We start from the raw sequence: 19,927 nt of genomic DNA, 5'->3' as shown, positions 1-19,927 counted from the left end.
AAGGGCCAGAGAGAAATATTTTCAGCTTTTTGGGCCCTTTGGACTCTGTTGCAGCTCCTCAGCTTTGCCTTGGTAACATAGAAGCAGCCGTAGACAACATGTAAACAAATGAGCATGGCTGTATGCCATATAGACTTTACAAAAATAGGTGGCAAGCTAGATTTGGTCCAAGGGCTATGTTTCACTGACCCCAGGTCTAAAGCAGTGATTCTCAACCAGGGGCAATCTTGCCCTTGACATTTGGCACCATCTGGAGACATTTTTGGTTGTCACATCTGGGGTAGGTGCTACTGGCATCTAGTGGGCCAAGGCCAGGGATGCTGCTAACCACGCTACAGGGTACAGGACAGCCACCTGCGACACAGAATTATCTGGCTTGAAATGTCACTTAGTGCCGGAGTTGACAAACCCTGGTCTAAAGAAACTTGAGAAGTCTTTGTGAAAAGAGTGGGCCTTTAGTTGTCTCTTGAAGGCTTGGCAGGGTGTAGATAAGCAGAAGGGCATTTGGGGTGGGGAATAGGTTGAGCAGTCCCAGAGGCAGGAACAGTTCTGAGTTTGTGCCTGGGGGACACCTGGGGAAAAGGGGTGCAGAGTACAGAAGTAGACTTAAGTGGAAGTTGACATTGGAGAAGAGTAGAAAATAAAGGCAGCTTGTGGGCGCACAGAGGGGAGGCTAGATCACAGAGGGTATGGCCATCTGGCGAGAGAGATGTGAATGTGACCCACTGGGGAATAAACCTTTTGTCGTTTTAGACTCTGAAGCAGGAAGTGAAGTGATCAAAGCAGTTTTTGAGAATGAGTCACTTGGCACTGGGGTTGGAGTAAGATGGGCTGGATTGCAGGAAGGCCCAGACATGGGGACTATGGAAGGAAGGAATCCTAGGCTCAGCTGCAAGGCTCACTGGGCAGGAAAGAATCTAAAGTTGCTTTAGGATGTCTAAGTCTCAATTTTCACATCTTGAATATGTTCATCTTTGGAGATAAACGTTGGTACTGTTTTTGTTAGGTTGTAAGCTTTCACTAGTACATGTAGCATTATTTCAAACTAGCATCTAATACTTGGGTGTTGGAGTGAAAATACAAATTATAAAAGTTAGGTACACATATATCAAGTCCTCTGCATGACAGCGTTCTGAGCCAGTTCATATTAATCAGTTTTCAAATACCGTATAAGTTCAGTGTTCTGTGCCTCAATTTTGACTTTGGCTCCAGTTACTTGCTAAGCATATTTTTCCCCATGAGGTAATGCTAAAAATAGGTATTAAATTATTTTAGATGGCTTTGTTGGCTTCAAGTAGATATGAGCCATGTGTTAACATTTCTTTATTCCATCTAACAATTTAATATAAGGTCAAAGGCACTGACTAAATAGAGGGGCAGCATTTTATTTGATTTTAAGATAAGTAAAATATTTTGTTCTCCATAAATCAAGAGTTTCTTACAAATTAATACCTTTTAGAAAAAGAAATTTGAGAGCATTTTTTGCATGCACTTTTGTTCCACTTGAGTATTTTCTTCTTAAATTCTGCACAAAGATCACATGAACTGAAATCGAGAAAGAACACAGCATGAGTATGTAAAGCCTTAGAGAAGAGATAATCACGTTTCATTATGCCTGCGGTAACATAAAGGAAACATTTTCCCATAGCACTTCTCATATACCTCTTTCTCCACTTCTGATTACTATCTTTTTCTCCCCCAGGACTATGGAATGTGGGAGCGTGGCGATAAAACAAATCAGGGCATTCCAGAATTGAACGCAAGCTCGGTGGGAATGGCTAAGGTGATAGTCGTCCTGTTTGTTCTAGATTCTTCTGTGTGTTTTTGCTGCTTTGATTTGGTTCTGTTCGTGAGGAGTTTGGATTTAATCTGATTAGCACATTTTTCAAAAGTCAACAGCAAGTATGTGAAGTTCAAGTGGCACATGTGCCTCTGCCAACTGAAATTATGGGTAAAGAAAGTAGGTTTCCTGCACTGAAGTCTGTATGTGGCAAAAACTCAAGAGTGTTCTGTTCTTGTTAGCCATTGTTATCACCCATGGGTCTAAGCTCTTGCTGTTGTTTAAGAAGCTGCATGTATAGTGTCCAGTCTTCTTTTCTGGGGCATAGAGAGGGCTGAAGTATATGACCACTCTTGATGTTGGGCTCACAAGTTCAAAAGTCTATAAGGTCAAGCAAGTGATAATGAGTGAAGTTGGCCAGATAGCAAGATATCAGAGGGTGAGTATTGGGCACTCTAGGAAATTTCCCTAATGGTATTCCAATTCAGACTCATTTCAGAAATACTCTTCAAGCCCAACTAAACACACCCGTGGGGCAGATTCAATCTGCAGGCCACGGGTTTGGCATCTCTTGCCATAGGCATTTAGCCGGCCTCCTTTCCTCCTTCCTTCTCAAGACTGAAGTGTATTTTTTGGACAGAATAAAGGCCCCAGTGCTAGAATTTTTAAAGCAACAATAAATATGCTCTGTTAAGATAAATGTACTTATTACTAAAAGAATTAACTTTCTGAAATGTCAGATATGTTGATGTTCAAAGTTAACTGCTAAAATGGGTGAGAGGAAAACTGATCATGAATTTAGTGCCATACACACACACTTATAATGCTATGAACGTGTTACTATTTCATTTTTTGGTAGAATACTAACTTCATTTTGGGAAATGTCTTTCTGTTTTCTTTTTCTTGTTTCTGCAATGAGCAGCAATATATAGGAAAGCTCCGATCCACTGAAAATAAGGACAGAACAATAAGGATAGGGCTCTTTAGCTGGATTTTAAAGATGTGCTTCATGGCCTTTAGGGAAATTGTGTATGCTAGATTGCCTAATAAAAAAGGAGTGCCAGATATTGGGCTGTATGTTTATTAGAAAGAAAAATAATTCATACCTGTGTTTGCAGGCAGCTCTTGAGGCAATTGATGAACTAGATCTTTTTGGTGCCCAAGGAGGACGCAAGTCAGTGATCCATGTCCTGCCTGATGAAGTTGAGCACTGCCAGGTAACAGCTTAGCTTCTTGCATTGAGACTAGGGAAGGAGAGAGAGTCTTGGAGTGGAAGACATGAGCCCCGGTTCAGATTCCTCACCTTTCTAGCTGGGTAGTACTTGGCTTCTTTGAGCTTCTCTTTCTTCATCCATAAAACGGGCATCCTAGGATTCTTTCCTGCTGCCACACAAGGTGGTGGTAAGGATCAAAGCAAATCAACTTAGACAGTTTGTCCAAGCACTTTTTAAGCCAGAAAGTACCATGCAAATGGAAGACACCACAATGCTGTGTATATGGAGTCAGCAATTAAATAACAGCCTTGTTTTGATGGAGGCAAACTCTGTTTTATGTTTTTTGAGCACATAGGTGGTTTTGTCTCAGGTTTATGTCATGGTTCCCCCAAAGTGAATGACTAGCAAGCACTAGTGCACTTGATGGGGGGAGGAGAGGTTGAGGATGGATGGGATGGGTAGTGGAGAAGAGATGAGAGAGATGAGAAATTAGTAGAACTTCCATGAAAAACAGGTCAGAGAAAGGAGTGATTTAATACACATTAAGGGACTCCATTAAGCAGACAAAAAGTCATCAATTGCTAGACAATCAGCAACCTCTTATTTAGTGAGGGCCCACTGTGTGCCAGGTACCATACCAGGGCTAAAGTGGGTCAGATACATAAAAACTTGTGAATGGAGAGTTCCTGGTGGGAGTTAGTGTTTCCAGGCAGAGAAAGCCTAGGGAAGAGTGACTAAAGAACAGGGCCCAGGGTCAGTTGGCTCTTGGAAATAAAACTTTATTCTGAAGCCAAAAGATTCCTCCATCTCAACCTCATCTTCCAGCTCACTCCATTTCCCCCCATTAGGTAGTTCTTAAGGGGGAGTCTGATCTTTCTTGGGGTACTAGAGTCAAGCTGGTGTGCATCTTAGTAGATGAATAGTCTAGTGGAAATGCATGAGCTTTGCAGCCAGCTGGGCTTGGGTTAGAATCCTAGCTCTGTCACTTACTAGCTGCATGCCCTTAGGCACAAGTCTCTGTGTCTGAGAGTTTCAGAGTGTCAGAGTCCACAGGTATGAATTGGACATAATACCCTAAGTCCTTCCTCATATGGAAGATTTAATGAGCTTATGTTTGCAAAGGTCTAGCCTCATGTCTGTACATGTTAGACCCTTTCCAAACTTTTCCTTATAATTTCAACTTCGTTCCAAGTTTCAATTACCTGATAATTGAAGCCATGTTATGGTGCCTATAATTAACCCTAGAAAGATTCTAAGACTAAACTTATTCTGTCGGTTACCATTCAGCCTGAGCATTCATGAGAGCTTCTGGATTTGACTCCTTCTTTAAGTGGTTTCTGAGTCACCCAATCCAACTGGTCACATTCCACAGAAGCCAGACATTTCTCCATGCTGGTGCCATATGTGTGTTCTTTTCTGGTCTCTGTCTTCATAGCCAGGATGCCTTAGCCTGCTGACACAGGTATCCCTATAGTTCCTGCGTGTCCTAAAAGTCTCACAAAGTCAACAGAAGTCCTTCCATGCTTTGGAAGGACAGGCAACAAGGAGTTCCCAACACAGGCTCCAGGCAGCCCCATGCTGTCTCCAGCTCCTGCTCCTCCCCAAAGAGCAGGAATCATTGGCTGGGTGGGCAAGATGGCCAGCGGGGGCCATGCTGGTAGGACAAAACTCAAAATTGAGCACCGCATTTGAAAATTCCCTTGGGCTTAAGGTCATAGTCTTTAGATACTCCATCTAACTCTTAGTGCTTTTCCAAACCATTTCTTTGTTTTTCATTCAGTCTATTCTGTTCTCCATGCTGCCAAGAGCATCGACATCCAAGGAGATTGATGCTGGACTTCTTTCCATTATTTCCTTCCCAGCCTTTGCAGTGGAAGATGTAAACCTGGTGAATGTGACCAAAAATGAAATTATTTCCAAGCTCCAGGTAAGCATTGGTCACACTGGTGCCCTTCTGCCCTGTGTTAAGTGCTACTTTCATGTAAGCAGCTCACTCAGGCCTCAGTTCTCCATGAGGTTATTGGCTTGCTTTGGCTAAGTGGACTCATAAAGTATCAAAGCTCAGTTTACAGCTGAAAACAAAGTCTCAGTGATTAAGCAGCTTGGTTCTCTTTCTAAGTAGCAGAACTTGCACTCAAGCAGGCACCTTTGAATTCATACCACTGCCATCATTCTAAGTAGAGCTTCTTAACCCTTTAGAGGTCACAGACAGACTCCTTTAAGAATCTCTCAAGGCCGGGCGCGGTGGCTCATGCCTGTAATCCTAGCACTCTGGGAGGCCGAGACGGGTGGATTGCTCGAGGTCAGGAGTTCAAAAACACCAGCCTGAGCAAGAGCGAGACCCCATCTCTACTATAAATAGAAAGAAATTAATTGGCCAACTAACACATATAGAAAAAATTAGCCGGGCATGGTGGCACATGCCTGTAGTCCCAGCTACTCGGGAGGCTGAGGCAGTAGGATCACTTGAGCCCAGGAGATTGAGGTTGCTGTGAGCTAGGCTGACGCCATGGCACTCACTCTAGCCTGGGCAACAAAGGGAGACTCTGTCTCAAAAAAAAAAAAAAAAAAAAAGAATCTCTCAAAAGCTATAGAGTCACTGCCAGAAAAAAATGCATATGTTACAACATCCTCAAACTTCACACACAATTTCAGGGGATGTGGTGATCCTAAAGTTACAGTAAGTTTAACAAATCCCCGTTCTGAAGTGAAATGCAGTAACTATGACACAGTGCACTAAACTGAGAATGTTATTAAGTACTCCAGCCAACAGCAGTTACCAGTAGAATTATCAAAGAATATAAGTTTCCTAAGCTGAAATCTGCATGTTAATTGTCCTACTTAGATCTAGTGGAAAATGTTTTTGTCCTTGGGGTCCCTATGTCTCCAATTATATTCCCAAAAGAAGGCAGCTGTATCAGTCAGGGCTCAGTGGAGAAAAAGGAACCGCTTCAGGTAGTCAAAGTGGGATGGGAGTTAGTGTAGGAAATGAAGCGTTTAGGAGAAGAGCAGGTTCTAGGCTGAGTCGCCCAAGAGGACCCCCAGAACAGAGTGGAGCTGGCCGCCAGGGCCAGAGTTGGCTCCACGCCCATGCTAAAGCAGCGTCTGCTGCAGCAGCCCTCACACACATAAGAAATTGGAGAATGGACACCCAAAGCTGCAATCCAAGGATTAGGGGGTCAGAGTAAGAGAGTTCTGCCCCTGCCCTCCTTTCTTGGCACCTAGGAAGCTGGAGAGGAACACCGGAGCCTGCAGCAGGAAAACTAGCAGCAACAGTCCTAAGCACAGGAAGTCCCTTCCTAGCTCCCTGCTAAGCCTCTCAGGGGCACATCTGACTAACTGCTAGTAGTCTGGGGAATGTCCTTTTAGCTTCCCAAATCTTTCAAGTAGGAATAAACCAATCCAAGTATCTGCCCCAGTGGCTTCTCCAAATAGTGAGGGTCCCTTTGCGTCTTCGTGTGATACATTAAATCAGAATGGAAGAATGGTCATTCACTGAACTCTTAGTAATTACTTTTGCAGCCCTGCTACTCCAGTGGAATGTTTTGGCATTCCCTTCCAAGTACTGATCAAACCTTAATTTACTTTGCTTATTACTGAAAAAATAACTATACTGATAAGCAAAGAGCACTTGGTACAAAATTCACTACTAACAGCTTTCATGGGAAAGAGGTGAAGGGCTGACATGAATTAACATAGAAAGGCAAAGAAATTCCTCTGATCTCATCAAATATCCTTTCTTTCTTTATCTTATTAGGGGCGTTATGGATGCTGTCGCTTTCTTCGAGATGGTTATAAAACCCCAAGAGAGGTTGTATTTAAATACTGTTTCTTATGGTTCCTTAACTGCTTCATATCTAAGTTGCCACTGTGTTGTTCTCCCTCTATTGATTATAATTATATGTTGGAATACTGGAAAGAGAAGTATTAATTTTGGAGTCAGCAAGCCTGGAGTCAGGCAATAGAATAGTAAGACCCTCAGGAAGACGGTGAGCTGTTAGTTTAAAACCAGCTTGTAGACAAGGACAAACAGTTCTGTGGCCCACACATTTTTTGTAAGGACCGTGGCTTCATCCTTGGCTTTCTTTGCCACACTGACTAATATGATGATATAAATAAAACAGATCGTCTACTAAGCACTGTGATAGGCAAATTGCTGTTTATTTGTTAAAAATATAGGAAGCTATAGTGTAATAAACTATCAAGGAGTCATGTATATATTTCTGATTTACTTTCTGAAATTTTACCATGGAAAACTGCCAAAAATAGCATCTCCCCATTATAGCAAAATCCTAGTCATACCAACCTCAATGCTGCATTAAGCCAGACGAGCAAGGGAAACCCAGGGAGGCACAATGGTATTCTGTACGTAATGTAAAATCACCCTTTAAATGTTTGACTTGTTTGATTCCAGGACCCAAACCGATTGCATTATGACCCTGCTGAACTCAAGCTCTTTGAAAACATTGAATGTGAGTGGCCTGTGTTCTGGACATATTTTATAATAGATGGAGTCTTCAATGGTGATGCTGTTCAGGTGAGAAAATGCTGGGCATTATGTTGGTAATAAGCATTTTAATCCTATTCGTGTACTGATGATTATTAAAATGTAGGATTATGCAAGAATTTAGGTCACCGTCTTGGTTATCTGTTGCCACTTAACAAACTTTCCCAAAACTCAGTGAATTAAAGCAATAGCTATTTTATTTATTTGCTCCTGATTCTGCAATTTGGGCAGGGCCCAGCAGGGACAGGTTGTCTCTGCCTCACCTGGTGTCAGCTGGGACAGTTCCATAGGGATGGAGGATCTAATTCCAAGATGGCCTTAGCTCGTTCCTCGTTAGTATAGTGGTGAGTATCCCCGCCTGTCAAGATGGCCTCAACTCACTGGTTGATGCTGGCTGTCAGCTGATGCAGGGAGCTCAGCTGTGCTATTGGCTGGGGCCATGGCTCTCTTCCATGTGGCAAGTTTGGGCTACTCACAGTATTGTAGTCTCTGGGCTGTTAGATTTTTTTATGTGGGTCTTCCTCCCACCTCCCTCTTCTGCTAAAGCAAAAGCTTCTGAGCTTTTTTAAGACTTAGGCTAGAAACTAACAAAGTGTTACTTTCACCACATTCTATTGGTTAAAGTGACATCCCATATTCAAGGGGGAGGGGCCTAGACAAGGGCATAAGTACTAGGAGGCATGGGCCACTGAGGACCACCAGAGAACAGTCTGTCACAGGTTTTGTTGTTGCTGTTGTTCTTTCCAGATCAGCCAGTGGTTTTGCTGTCTTTAGCTCTAGTTTAATGTGCTCTCAGATAACATCTTTTTTAATGCAACAGCCTCCTAATTGGTCTCCCAACCTCCAGCTTGGCTCCCTGCTATTTCCATTCTCCGCACTCATGCCAGAGTGATCTTATTAAAAGGCAAATTAGATTATGCTACTGCAGTGGCTTTCGGATTTCTTTTGGGATGAAGTGCAAGTGCTTCATGTGTTTTATGGGGTTCCATAGCATCTGGTCCGTGTTTTCACCACTTTAGCCTAATTGCTTACTACTTATTTCCTTTCTTGAGTTCTGTGATCCAAGCACACTAAACTCCTTTTGGTCCTTTGAACAGGCCATGGTCTCTCTGCTCTCATCTCAAAGGCCTAAAACATTGTTTTCTTCCCCAGTGCCCCTCCCTCCTTCACTTGGTTCATTGGAAGTGTCTCTTCTTTCAGAAAGCCTCTGTGACCCTAAAAGCTAGGTCAGGTACCCCTATGCCCCACAGCACCTATCACAGCATGGGTTACACTGTATTTCATCTCCTACTTACATGTCAAAGGACCTGGTAGAGGCATCTCTATCCAGTTCACAGATATATTTCCTGTGCCTAGTAGATAGCAAGTGCTCAGTAAATATTTGTTAATGTAACACTCATTTGTTCAAGACAAATTGCTTTAGCTTCTACTTTGTTTTCTACTTCTACTTTCTACTTTGCTTTAGCTTCTACCCTGGGCTGAGCATACCTTGTGGAGCAGAACTGACACACCCTTGCCCTGCTCTTGCGAAGCTTATGTGAATGACTGACACTCAGATGCTTTGCCATCTTTTCCGCTGGTTCTATCACATGTTTGGTGGAGGAGCTGATGAGCAATCAAAGATTCATTTTAGCTTTTCAAAGCTCCCCTGCTCAGGAATGCCCAGGGGCTTCAGAACTGGCAGTAAGCTTGAAATGTCAATGTTCCCCCATTGTTGATTCATAGTCTTAAGGTTTACTGATTATCCTGGGTTTTCTTTTTATCCCAGAATTGAAAGATCTCAAAAGGATTGACTTTGAATTTCAATTGTGAACAGGCTTAACAATGGCGGGGCGGGGGAGACTGAAGAGAGGAAAGTAACTGTGCTTAGCATCTTGTTTTTAAGCCTCTCAGAATCTACTGCCCTATACCAGTGCTGTCTCTCTCACTTGTTGCCAGTGACATTTAAAACATGATAGATACACTTGTGGTCATGCTTTGCCATCCATACCTTTAAAACGAAAAGAAAATGAGATCTGGAAGGCACTTGACTGGGCTCTCCAAAGAAGAAATGTGCTAAATAGCTGGGTGGCTGGTTAAGGGTTTTCCTGCTTTCTTCTTTTCCCTTTTAATATTGTTTTTTATTACTACTTTTTTTAATGTAATGGAAATGTTTGATTCAACAGCTTTAATTATATTGGCCAGTGCATCCCAGGAATCAGTGTCCATGAATCATAGTATGTACATTTCCTTTTTCTCACATCAGATTTGTGACAGCCAATATTTCTTGAGCAATGAATGTTTGAATGAGTGCCTTTAAAATTTTCTTTATTAGTACATAATATTTAGACCTATTTATGGGGCACATGTGATATTTTGATATGTTCATATAATGAGTAATGATCAAGTTAGAATAGGATATTCATCACTTTGAACATGTATCATTGTGTTGGGAACATTTCAGATCTTCTAGCTATTTTGAAATATATGATATTATTGTTAACTATAGTCACCCTACTCTGCTAGCAAACATTAGAACTTATTCCTTCTGTCTAACTGTATGTTTGTATCCATTAACCAACCTCTCTTCATCTCCCCTACCCCTACCCCCTACCCTCCCAGCCTCTGGTAACCACCATTCCACTCTCTACTTCCCATCAGATCAACTTGTTTAGCTCCCACGTATGAGTGAGAACATGCAATATTTGTCTTTCTGTGCCTGGCTTATTTCACTTAACAACGTCTTCCAGTTCTGTCCATCTTGCTGGACATATTGCTGTCCATATTGCTGCAAATAACAGGGTTTCATTCTTTTTTGTGGCTGAATAGCAATGAGTGCCCTTTAAGTGGAAAATTACCAATAGGTAGAAATGGGAGACATTGTTTAAGATTTGGCTCCTCACCCCACCCAAAAATTTATAATCTGGTTGGTGAGACAAAATTTAAATAAGAAGTTAAGAGTGAAATGTTTAAATTATGAGTTAAAGACAGCACAGGAAAGACATGTGATACCCAGTGTGGACATGAGTGCTGTAGGAATTCCAAGGAAGAAATAGCTACTGCATGATGGGGTGCTCTGTCCCTTTCCCTGGAAGCATGGCAAGGCAGGGCTGAGCATAGACACACTCAAGGGAGGAACAACCAATTGCTTTTAGTGCCTCCTAACATTTGCTGGTAGCAGGTGTTCCTCCTGCACTCCTGGAGCTGAGATACTTATACATTTCTTTGTCCTGTGTCCAACCTCTAATCTGTTGCCAACAGAGCAATTTTTCTGTGATGTGCTGCTGATAAGCATTCACAACTAGACCTCTTTCTTACGGTGGGTGATGGGGCTATTTTCCAGGTCCAAGAGTACCGAGAGGCCCTAGAGGGAATATTAATCAGAGGCAACAACGGGATTCACCTGGTGCCAGAACTCTATGCCATCCCACCGGACAAGGTAACTGGGTGACATGGAGCCCTTTGCAGAGCTTTTCTAGAACAAAGTGAGTTGGTGCTTAGCCCGTTGATATTCTTCATCCCCCTTTTAGTCCGAAAGAACATTTTCCTTTTTCTTTTTTTTGTTGAGACAGAGTCTCGCTTTGTGGCCTAGGCTAGAGTGCAGTGTTGCGATCATAGCTTACTGCAGCCTCCAACTCCTGAGCTCAAGGGATCCTCCTGCCTCAGCCTCCCAAATAGCTGGGACTACAGGTGCGCGCCACCATGCCCAGATAATTTTTCTATTTTTTGTAGAGACAGGGTCTCGCTCTAGCTCAGGTTGGTCTCGAACCCCTGGCCTCAAGCAGTCCTTCCGCCTCAGCCTCCAAGAGTGCTGGGATGACAGGCTTGAGCTACCACACTGGGCCTTAAAGAACACTTTTCTCCAGAAGTGATTTCTAAAGGCCTAGGTAGTGTTCCTGTCTATCTATGACAAGGAATTATGGCTTTGGAAAAACATGTAGAACATGCTTGACCATGAGTGTCCTAGGAAGGTAGTAGTTGAAGACCTTCAGAGGACACCCTGTCCCTCTGCTGACCCCAGGTAGAAGGAACTCTAAAGGGCACAAAACACTGTTGTACACCATTTTCTTACACATTTCCACAGATGAAGAAGACAGACGTATAGGGATAGCTGAGAATTTCTACTTTTGATTCAAGCCGTACCTGAGCTAGAGCTTGAGTAGTCAGAAGCTTCTAACAAGATGCCTAAAGATAGTTTTGTTCTATCCAGTTTCCTAAATTGGGTCATGATGGACCTGTATATCCTGGCAGGAGGATTTCCCTATCAGAGTCTCATGGTTAGAAGAAAAGAATTCTCAATTCCAGGCTGTTTGTCTCTCAGATGCTTCTGATGCTTCGAAGCCTCATTGCATTTGTGGATGAAAAGGCCTTCAGAGAACCAACCGTGTCTTCCCCAAATCAACAGGGCCCAGGGGAGATTGTAACTCAGCAGAAGCCTGCCACATTGCAGCTTCGTTATAGGTGTTCTGCAGTTGAATCAGGCCCACATGCACGTGGCTAAAGGACTGGCAGGGGCCTTTGAGAGCATCTGCCTCAGCTCTGAGGCTGTGGAACCTAACAGAGCTCAGCACTGGGCTCCGGCCTGGGCCCAGACCCCAGGCTCAAGGCCTCCCCACAGCCCCACCTTGCCTCCTAATGGGTGGCCCGTTTCCAGGGCATGGAAATATCTACACAGTGGATGCCCTCGCTGGGCTTCCTTCCCAAAGCAGTGGTATAGAAGACTTCCCTTTACTTTTGCATAGAAAATAGTCTTAAAGAAGCTGATATTTGATTCTTAAGGCAAAAAAGATACCACTGTGTACTCTTGGGGCCTTAATTTAATCTAAAAGTAACAATTAATATTATGTGTTAGATAATTCAACCATTAAACCAACTAGAAAATCAAAAAAAGGAGTTGAGTTTCTGTGAGAACTATTATAGAATTTTCCATTGCTAGGAGCATTGCATTCTTTTGCGTTTGTAACAGCCCATCCCACCAGCTGGCTCACTGGCAGATTCACTGGGCAGCTCCTTGAGGTGACTGTCTCCTTCTGGGTGGTCTCACTGAGCCCCACCAGCCTGGACTGTTAGCCCTGAGCTCCGGAATGTTGATGGCCCCTCATCCCAGTGCGAGCAGACTACTCACATTGTCCAAGTTCACTCAGGACCTATTTTGTTTCAGAGTTAAGGGCAGACTTCAGACAAGAACTGGTCTTCCCTCACGACACAGATCGGGGTCTGGAGCCCGCCAGGGCTGTCTTCTAAGTGTCATAAGCCCAGATTTCCTATAAATATATTCATTTTACTAGGTGTGATGTGGGTGTGTGGGTGGGGACGGGGTGGCATTGGGGACTGGGCTACTTTCCAGCAACTACATGCTCATGTCCCTTATTCAGGTTTCTCCTTTTCTGGTACTGAGGCGTCTGGCAAAACAAAATTAGTAATGGTAGGTAATTTGGAACCTGGAAGCAGAGCAAGGGAAAATAAATGACTTCAGGGGTATTTTACTTATTTCATGGCTGGGAATAACCATCCCTATGCTACTAAAGGGCACGTTGCTCTGCTAGTAGTAAATGCTAGGTGTTACCAGCTACACTTTCTTTTCTGATGAACAATACTAGCTACACACTGTAAAAAATTACTCTGCAACTTTCTGTCTTCTAAACTCCACACTAATCTTTGGATTTCTAGTTGTCATTACAATGTCCGTTATTCAGTGCATTTACGCTTGTGTGCTAGGCACCGTTTGTGGACATGATTTTACGTTGACTGCATTTTGTATTGGCTGCTTCCAGATGACAACTGGGAAGGTTCACCAGTCACATCAGTAGCATTGTAGAGACACCTGGGAAGGATTCCCACAGATGGGGCCACACCAGCCCATATGGCACCTGTGTGCAAGTTAGAAAAGGGGCCTTGTCCTCTGAGTGGCTGCTGCCCCTGGCCAGGAGATAGCATGCAGCTTGGATGTCAGCCTCACTCATTTCCTCAGCCCGACATGCTTGTGCAGGGCACCACCATCCACGGGCCCTCCACAGACAGCTGGAGACTAATTAAAGTATGCCCAGCAAATGTGGATTGAGCAGCCACTCTATGTCAGGCACCAGCTGGGTACTGGGACACAAAGGTGGTCACAACACCAGCTCTGTCTCTGTGAGCTTGCAGGCCAGTGGGGGCCAGGGAACTGGTCCAGGAGCTGGAGGGCAGCCACAGGAGTGGCAGTGGCAAAAGCATGGTGCCTTTGAGGACCTGCAAGTGGTTAGGAAGGACTCGAGTGCAGAGGGAGAACGGATACCTCTGTGCGGAGGCAGGAGCTGGCCCATGGGTGGAAGGAGGACAGAGCCAGGCTGTCTTATGACGCAGACAACTTGTCTGCTTTCTGTTCTTTGCATGGAATATTTCTCATTCTAGATCTTCGTGGTCCTTCTTAACACTACTTATATTTCAAATAGTTTTAATGTGCTATCTAATTATTGTAAAAGTAATCTTGTGCATTATAAAACAGCCAGGATTCTGTAGAAAGAAGTAAATATTAATCTCTAATCCTACTACTCAAAGCTCCTTTCACACTATTATCCTATTTCATTATTTTTATTACTAACGACATTTAATTCTGTTCAGTTTATACACTGAAATTTATCTTAATGTTTACTACTACTGAAAAAAATAAAATTTTACTAAATATGTTAATAATGTCACTGATTAATCCACAAGCAGAAAATTACTCACTCATGATGTGATTTTTTCCCCCTTGGTGAAGGATAAATGTTTCCTATTTCCTTCGATTGACTTACATTTCCTAGAGGAAAAAAGTGGTCACTGCCATTCCCCCCAACCAATGTTGTGATGAGTAAAAGCTCGAAGGCCAGCATGCAGTTTAGAAGAGAGAAAGTTGCAGACTAACTTACGGTGTGCAGCCAGCACCTCCCACCAAAAAGGACACTGATGCTTGTTTTGATGAGACAGAAGCCCCTGTTGGGTTTTGCTTTTAGAGGCCCTGAAAGGAGGGTTAACAGGCTTGTCGTACACTCGGTTTTCCTCAGTGAATGGTGCCACCTTCTGGTCATTTTCTTGCACGGGCACACAGTTTGTAAACCCCTGGGGATGGGATAGAAGAAACCTGACAGGGCTGTAGGCTGTTTGCGTTGAATACAGCCAAATGTAAGCATAAGCAGTGACACTGCTGGTCGCCCAGAGCTGTGCACACAGCAGGCAGGCCAGGCCTCCAACGCCTGTTGCCTTGAGGGTGCTTGTGGGGAGAGCACTGCTGCGGGCCTGAATTCGAGTCCCACCTCTGCTGCTCACAGCCGCGCAGCCCCAGGCGCACTTGGCCTCCAGGCCTCTGGATCCTGGCGTTTGCATGGAATCCATCTGCAGGATGAGCTCCATTTTGCAAATCCTCCAAGCACTCCCCAGGAGAAGGTACCATTGGCCTTTTGATCCTGTGACATTCTGACTTTGGGGTTTTCTCTCTTTGCCAGGTGGATGAAGAGTACAAGAACCCTCACACGGTGGACAGAGTTCCTCTGGGGAAGCTGCCGCATCTGTGGGGCCAGTCCTTGTATATCCTCAGCTCGCTGTTGGCAGAGGTAGGGGACTTGGTGGCCTCACAGGCTAGAAACCACCTGATTGGAGGTGCAAGGAGCCCCAGAAGAGCACAGGGCTCTCAGCCAGGTGTGAGTGTGGATGTCTTTGGCAGTTCCCTGCCTTTAAGATGAGCTGCACTGTGTTGGCTCCCAGGCTTGACTCCTGACTCTGTGTGTCCACGTTTACATTAAACTGTTTCTGTATCAGCTACATGCCAAGCCCTCCCCAACCCCTCCTGTCCCCTTTCTGGTCTGTGGCTAGAACCTTTTCGAGTTGATGGTCAGCAGCATCTGGAAGCCTCTCAGCACATCTGATCCTGGAAGAAATAGGATCTGGGAGACTACTAGATTGGCTTCCAGCTGCCTCTGCCTCAGTCCTAGGCACAGGAAGCAGGAGGACTACAGAACTCTACAGGAAGAGGCAGCAGACTGGATTTTTTTTTTTAAGACAGAGTCTCACTCTGTTACCTGGGCTAGAGTACAGTGGCGTCATCATAGCTCACTGCAACCTCAAACTCCTGGGCTCAAGCGATCCTCCTGCCTCAGCCTCCCGAGTAGTTGGGACTACAGGCATGTACCACAGCTGTTTCATGGGTACCTCTAGTCTCCCCAGTTTCATGGTCATGTCCTTGGGGTAGGGACTATGTTTTATGCTTCTGTCTTTATTGGTAGGGAAAACGAATATATCTCCTTTGGAAAGCCAGCCCTGTCCCTGACTAGCTCTGTGACTTCAGGTAGGCCTCTTAACCTCTCTGGGCCTCAGTTTCCTCATCTCTAAAGTGAAGAGGTTGGACTTGGTCATCTCTGTGATACCTTCCAACTCTGGTTCCTATATCAGTGAGATGGGAAAGGAGTAACTCTACTCCTCTGCGTCCTCCTCTCCAATGTATAGGCCTTGTCTGGGCCTAGCATTAGGTCCATTTCCTGCTCAGAACTCCCAGAACACCTCCATACCCTCTCTTGGGGCTGCGATTATTTTTCGACAGTGGGAGGGGATACATATTCAAAGAGCACACTTTAGGAGGGGGGCCTCTGTGTCTCAGAACAGTCAGCCCTGGGCCAAGTCCACACTCTACACTTCTGCTATGCATGTTACCTCAGTTTCCCCACCTGAAAAATGGTGATGATGCTGGTGCCTGCCTGTTAGGTGGCCCACATGTGACAATGTATATACAGCAGCTCAGCACAGCACCCAACACGTAGTAAGAGCTCAGGATGTATTAGTCATCATTCTTTTGCTCATACAAGATGATGGACTTGACTAGCCCTAGAGAGCTCAGGTGCCAAAAATGCGATACATTTATCAGTGGCAAACTACACTTGATCTTTGCCAAAAGGCCAAAAAGAGATTATCAGTGGCAATTTGAATGGTACACTCTGTTTCAGAGAAAATAAGAAATTGACTTGAAAAATGTGAAGAAAAAAATATTGAATATTTTCAGCCCTAAAATATTTTATTTTCACACTTAGGTTTAAGATGAAATTGTAGTTAATCAGTATTTCATAGTGTCAACATCCCTCTTTTGTAGGGATTTCTTGCCGCTGGTGAAATTGATCCCTTAAATAGAAGATTTTCCACTTCGGTCAAACCTGATGTTGTGGTACAAGGTTTGTGAACGTGTTTACTATTCATATTTAACTTTGTAAAACCAATGTTATTTTTAACTCAGACTCTTTCCTGGTTTCTTATTTAATTAAAAAAAATATGTATGTGCATTGAGATTCCTTATATATCTCAGTAGCTCCCAAAGACAACTGTATTCTTCCCAAGCACAGACTGACTTTCTACAAAGCAATTGTTTTCTTAAATCTAAACCTTGATTGCAAGTGGGGCAGAAATGATTCATTGAGCATCATTTTTCATAACCGTTATTCTTTGAAAAATAGAACCTGAGCCTGGCGAATACTCAGAACTCAAACAAGGGTCGTTTCTTCCTCCCTTGGGGTTCTGCTCTTTCCACCTTTCACCAGTGTCCACCTCGCTGGCCCTTCTTTTTAGCTGGCTCCTCTTTCAGAGAGGTGGGAGGCCGGCCTGACCACCTGACTCCACCTCTCTGTGCCTGGGGTCCTTAGGACTCATGCTCCCTCACTGAGCCTTCTTGAGATGAACTGAGATTGCAATGGGGAAAACTCTGTGCAGTGCCTGGCCTGTGGCACGCACCGGGTGTAGCAAGTCCTCTTCCTCCCATCCCTCTTAGGGAGGACCATTTTGCATGCCTCATGGAGCACTCCTATACCATCTAATGTCACAGCACATTGTGTATGCACCTTGTTGCCCCAAGATGAGACTGCCCCCTTCTTAAAGACAAGGCCCATATCATTCTTGTAGCTTCTATGTTGATTGGCACATGTGCCGCATACTCTGAAAGTGGTGATTGAACACGCAAAGAGTGTTCCTCTTTGTGGCCACTGGCTCATTTTGCTGCACTTGCCCATGATACAGTGAGATGAGCTGCGGGGCATCACCCAATCGATGCTGTGAGGCAGGCCCACCACAAGACACATCTGACTGTCACAGCATTCTGATTAGGTCAAATGTGTGATGATGATGATCATCATCATCTCCACCTTACACGTGAGGCTTAGAGGTTACCCTACTCACTCAAGGACCCACCGCTGACAGCTGCAGGTGCGAGCCCATTTCTGCCGTCCAGGTGGGCTGATGCAGCTAGCTGCCTGCATCATCCCTGCGCGTAACCAGGGCACGTCCTGCTACGTAGCCTCTTAAGTCTACAAGACTGCTTTTCCAGCTGCAGGCTGGGACATGGTGGATCCTAACCAGCATCTTTTTAGTGTAATAGAATGGAACAAAGTAGAAATTTTCAGAGGGTCTGGCATGGAGTAAGATAAGTGCAGTCTTAGGAACTGATCCACGTTGCTCCCAGGTCTCCATCAAAACCACTACCCTGAAAGAGTTCCTCCTACGGAGAGTGGCTGCTGCGTGGTTTTGATAAACGTGGAGTTCTGCATGGCATCAGAAGCTTCAGAAGAGAGAGGTGTTAAGGGAAGCCCCGGGCCAGCCCTGCATGGCTGATATTCCCATTTGCAGGGGCCTGAGGGATTGTGTTTCATTCCTGGTTCAGTTGTAACTGGCCAGTTAAGCATGCAAGGCTTCCCTAGGAGCTGTTTGTGAAGAGCAGATGAAATAATAGATATTAAAATACTTTAAAAAGCATCACCTGCTATGTAAATATAAGGAAGTGACATTCAGTTCTCAAAGTCATTTATATGTATTGTACATCCAGGCCCCAACACTTTAACAGCAGCCGAGCCTATTTCCTCTGGCCTGAGCACTGCCCGGAGCCCCTCCCATTCCCAGAAGGCTGGATGTGGCACCAACCACTCTCCTGTGGCCGTGCTCCCCTTCTTAAGTCCCTTCCCCTCACTCCTTCCCTCTGCCACAGCACCCTCCCTTCTCATAAAGGCCAGCAGTACCAGTGCAGCAGGTGCGGCCCAGCTGATCCCTGACATGGGCCCCAGCTGACCTTCAGGTCCTTGGTCTCAGACACTCTGAGCTCCCTGCCTGCTGGAGTGCCAGACGCCCAGCCTCACCCGCTGGAGATTGGGCCCAGGCCAGCTCTGGAGCAGCTCTTCCCCACCAGCAGGGCCCTGGGCTGTGGTTCTGGGTGGGGCAGACTGCTCCACGACCACCAATGTCCCACTCGCAGGCCCATTTTCCTTTCTCTGAAAGATGTCCCCTCCTTTCTTTCCTGCAATGGAAGCATCCCTTGCCAGTAGCCTCCACCACAGCGCTCTTCTTTTCCCTGTCTTTCGGGAACAGGGGCACAGGCTTCTCCTGCCATCCCCTGAGCAGAGCTGTTTCCATGCCTGACCCTGTATGAAAAGGACACAAGACAGGTTTAGAATAAATACAGACCCAGAGGGAGGCAAGACATTATTTCATATGGGGTGATTTGGCCTGGGACCTATTGAAGACAGTTTCTAGACTCCTCTTATCAGACTGTCTTGCACCTCGAGGGCACTTGATAAATATGCATCATGGGTATCGAGGGGTGGCGAGGACAGAGAGACCAGGAAGAGCAGCAGGATGAACACTGTCATTTCCAAAGCCGACCAGTGCACGGAAGAGCATGCTAATGTGTTTGTCATCGGGCAGAAGAAAGGGCAACAACTAATGCATAGCAATGTGCAGAGACAAGACTCACAATCTAATGCAGATTCTCTGGTCTTCTCGTTCACAGTTACTGTTTTGGCAGAAAACAGTCACATTAAGGAGTTGTTGAGGAAACATGGAATAAACGTGCAGAGTATCGCAGACATTCATCCAATTCGAGTCCAGCCAGGCCGGATTCTTAGTCACATATATGCCAAGCTTGGTAGGTTTGGGGAAATCTAGGGGCATTTGGGGCAAGGACATCTTGGGTGTAGGTTTTGGGTCTGGGGGAGACTGTGATGTATGTAAGTTCTAAAGAATTGGGCAAAACACTAATGCAGCTGGTTCTGCCACTTCAATGGGAAGAGAAATGGGCAAACAAGCATGTTCTTCTCACGCCCATTCAGTAGATACTCCCATAGGTCGGCTGTACGATTGGCCAGATCTATTGTAAAATAAGGAGCCACCTTTGAAAAGTCACCATTGGAAGAGTCATGTATGTCTTGATAATGCTTCTAATTTGTATCTGTAGTATCAGAAAATTTTCATTTACCCCATTTAAACAGGAGAAGGATCTCTTTACTTTCTCTAGAATCTGACTGCTTAATATTATGGTTCAATACTAAATAATTTAAAAGTAAACATTAATATAGTCCTTTTAATAGTTTTGTTCCATACAGACTGAACTGTGTGTATTCATATACATGCATGAAAACAAGGGGGGGTGGTTTTATATTCAGCTTTGTCCCATTTTAAAGAAGGACGATG

At 44.7% G+C, this 19,927-nt stretch overlaps 2 protein-coding genes across 4 annotated transcripts in view; both read left to right on the top strand.

The window, feature by feature from the left end:
* RS1 (retinoschisin 1) overlaps positions 1–19,927 on the top strand; it is a 284,554-nt gene that overhangs the window by 40,680 nt on the left and 223,947 nt on the right. The gene's annotated exons all lie outside the window — the stretch shown is intronic.
* Positions 1–19,927, top strand: part of PHKA2 (phosphorylase kinase regulatory subunit alpha 2) — a 78,745-nt gene that overhangs the window by 33,058 nt on the left and 25,760 nt on the right. For all 3 annotated transcript variants that reach the window (XM_012784674.3, XM_012784673.3, XM_012784675.3), the window contains exons 6-14: positions 1,703–1,783; positions 2,899–2,997; positions 4,775–4,921; positions 6,752–6,805; positions 7,409–7,531; positions 10,824–10,919; positions 14,941–15,048; positions 16,575–16,653; positions 19,248–19,382. In XM_012784674.3, the coding sequence (XP_012640128.1) occupies positions 1,703–1,783; positions 2,899–2,997; positions 4,775–4,921; positions 6,752–6,805; positions 7,409–7,531; positions 10,824–10,919; positions 14,941–15,048; positions 16,575–16,653; positions 19,248–19,382 (922 nt within the window). The remainder of the gene's footprint in view (positions 1–1,702; positions 1,784–2,898; positions 2,998–4,774; positions 4,922–6,751; positions 6,806–7,408; positions 7,532–10,823; positions 10,920–14,940; positions 15,049–16,574; positions 16,654–19,247; positions 19,383–19,927) is intronic.

This window comes from Microcebus murinus, chromosome X (genome assembly GCF_040939455.1).
Source record: "Microcebus murinus isolate Inina chromosome X, M.murinus_Inina_mat1.0, whole genome shotgun sequence".
Lineage (NCBI taxonomy): Eukaryota > Metazoa > Chordata > Mammalia > Primates > Cheirogaleidae > Microcebus > Microcebus murinus.
The sequence above is the reverse complement of the archived record's forward strand: the minus strand, read 5'-3'. Positions and strand labels throughout refer to the sequence as shown.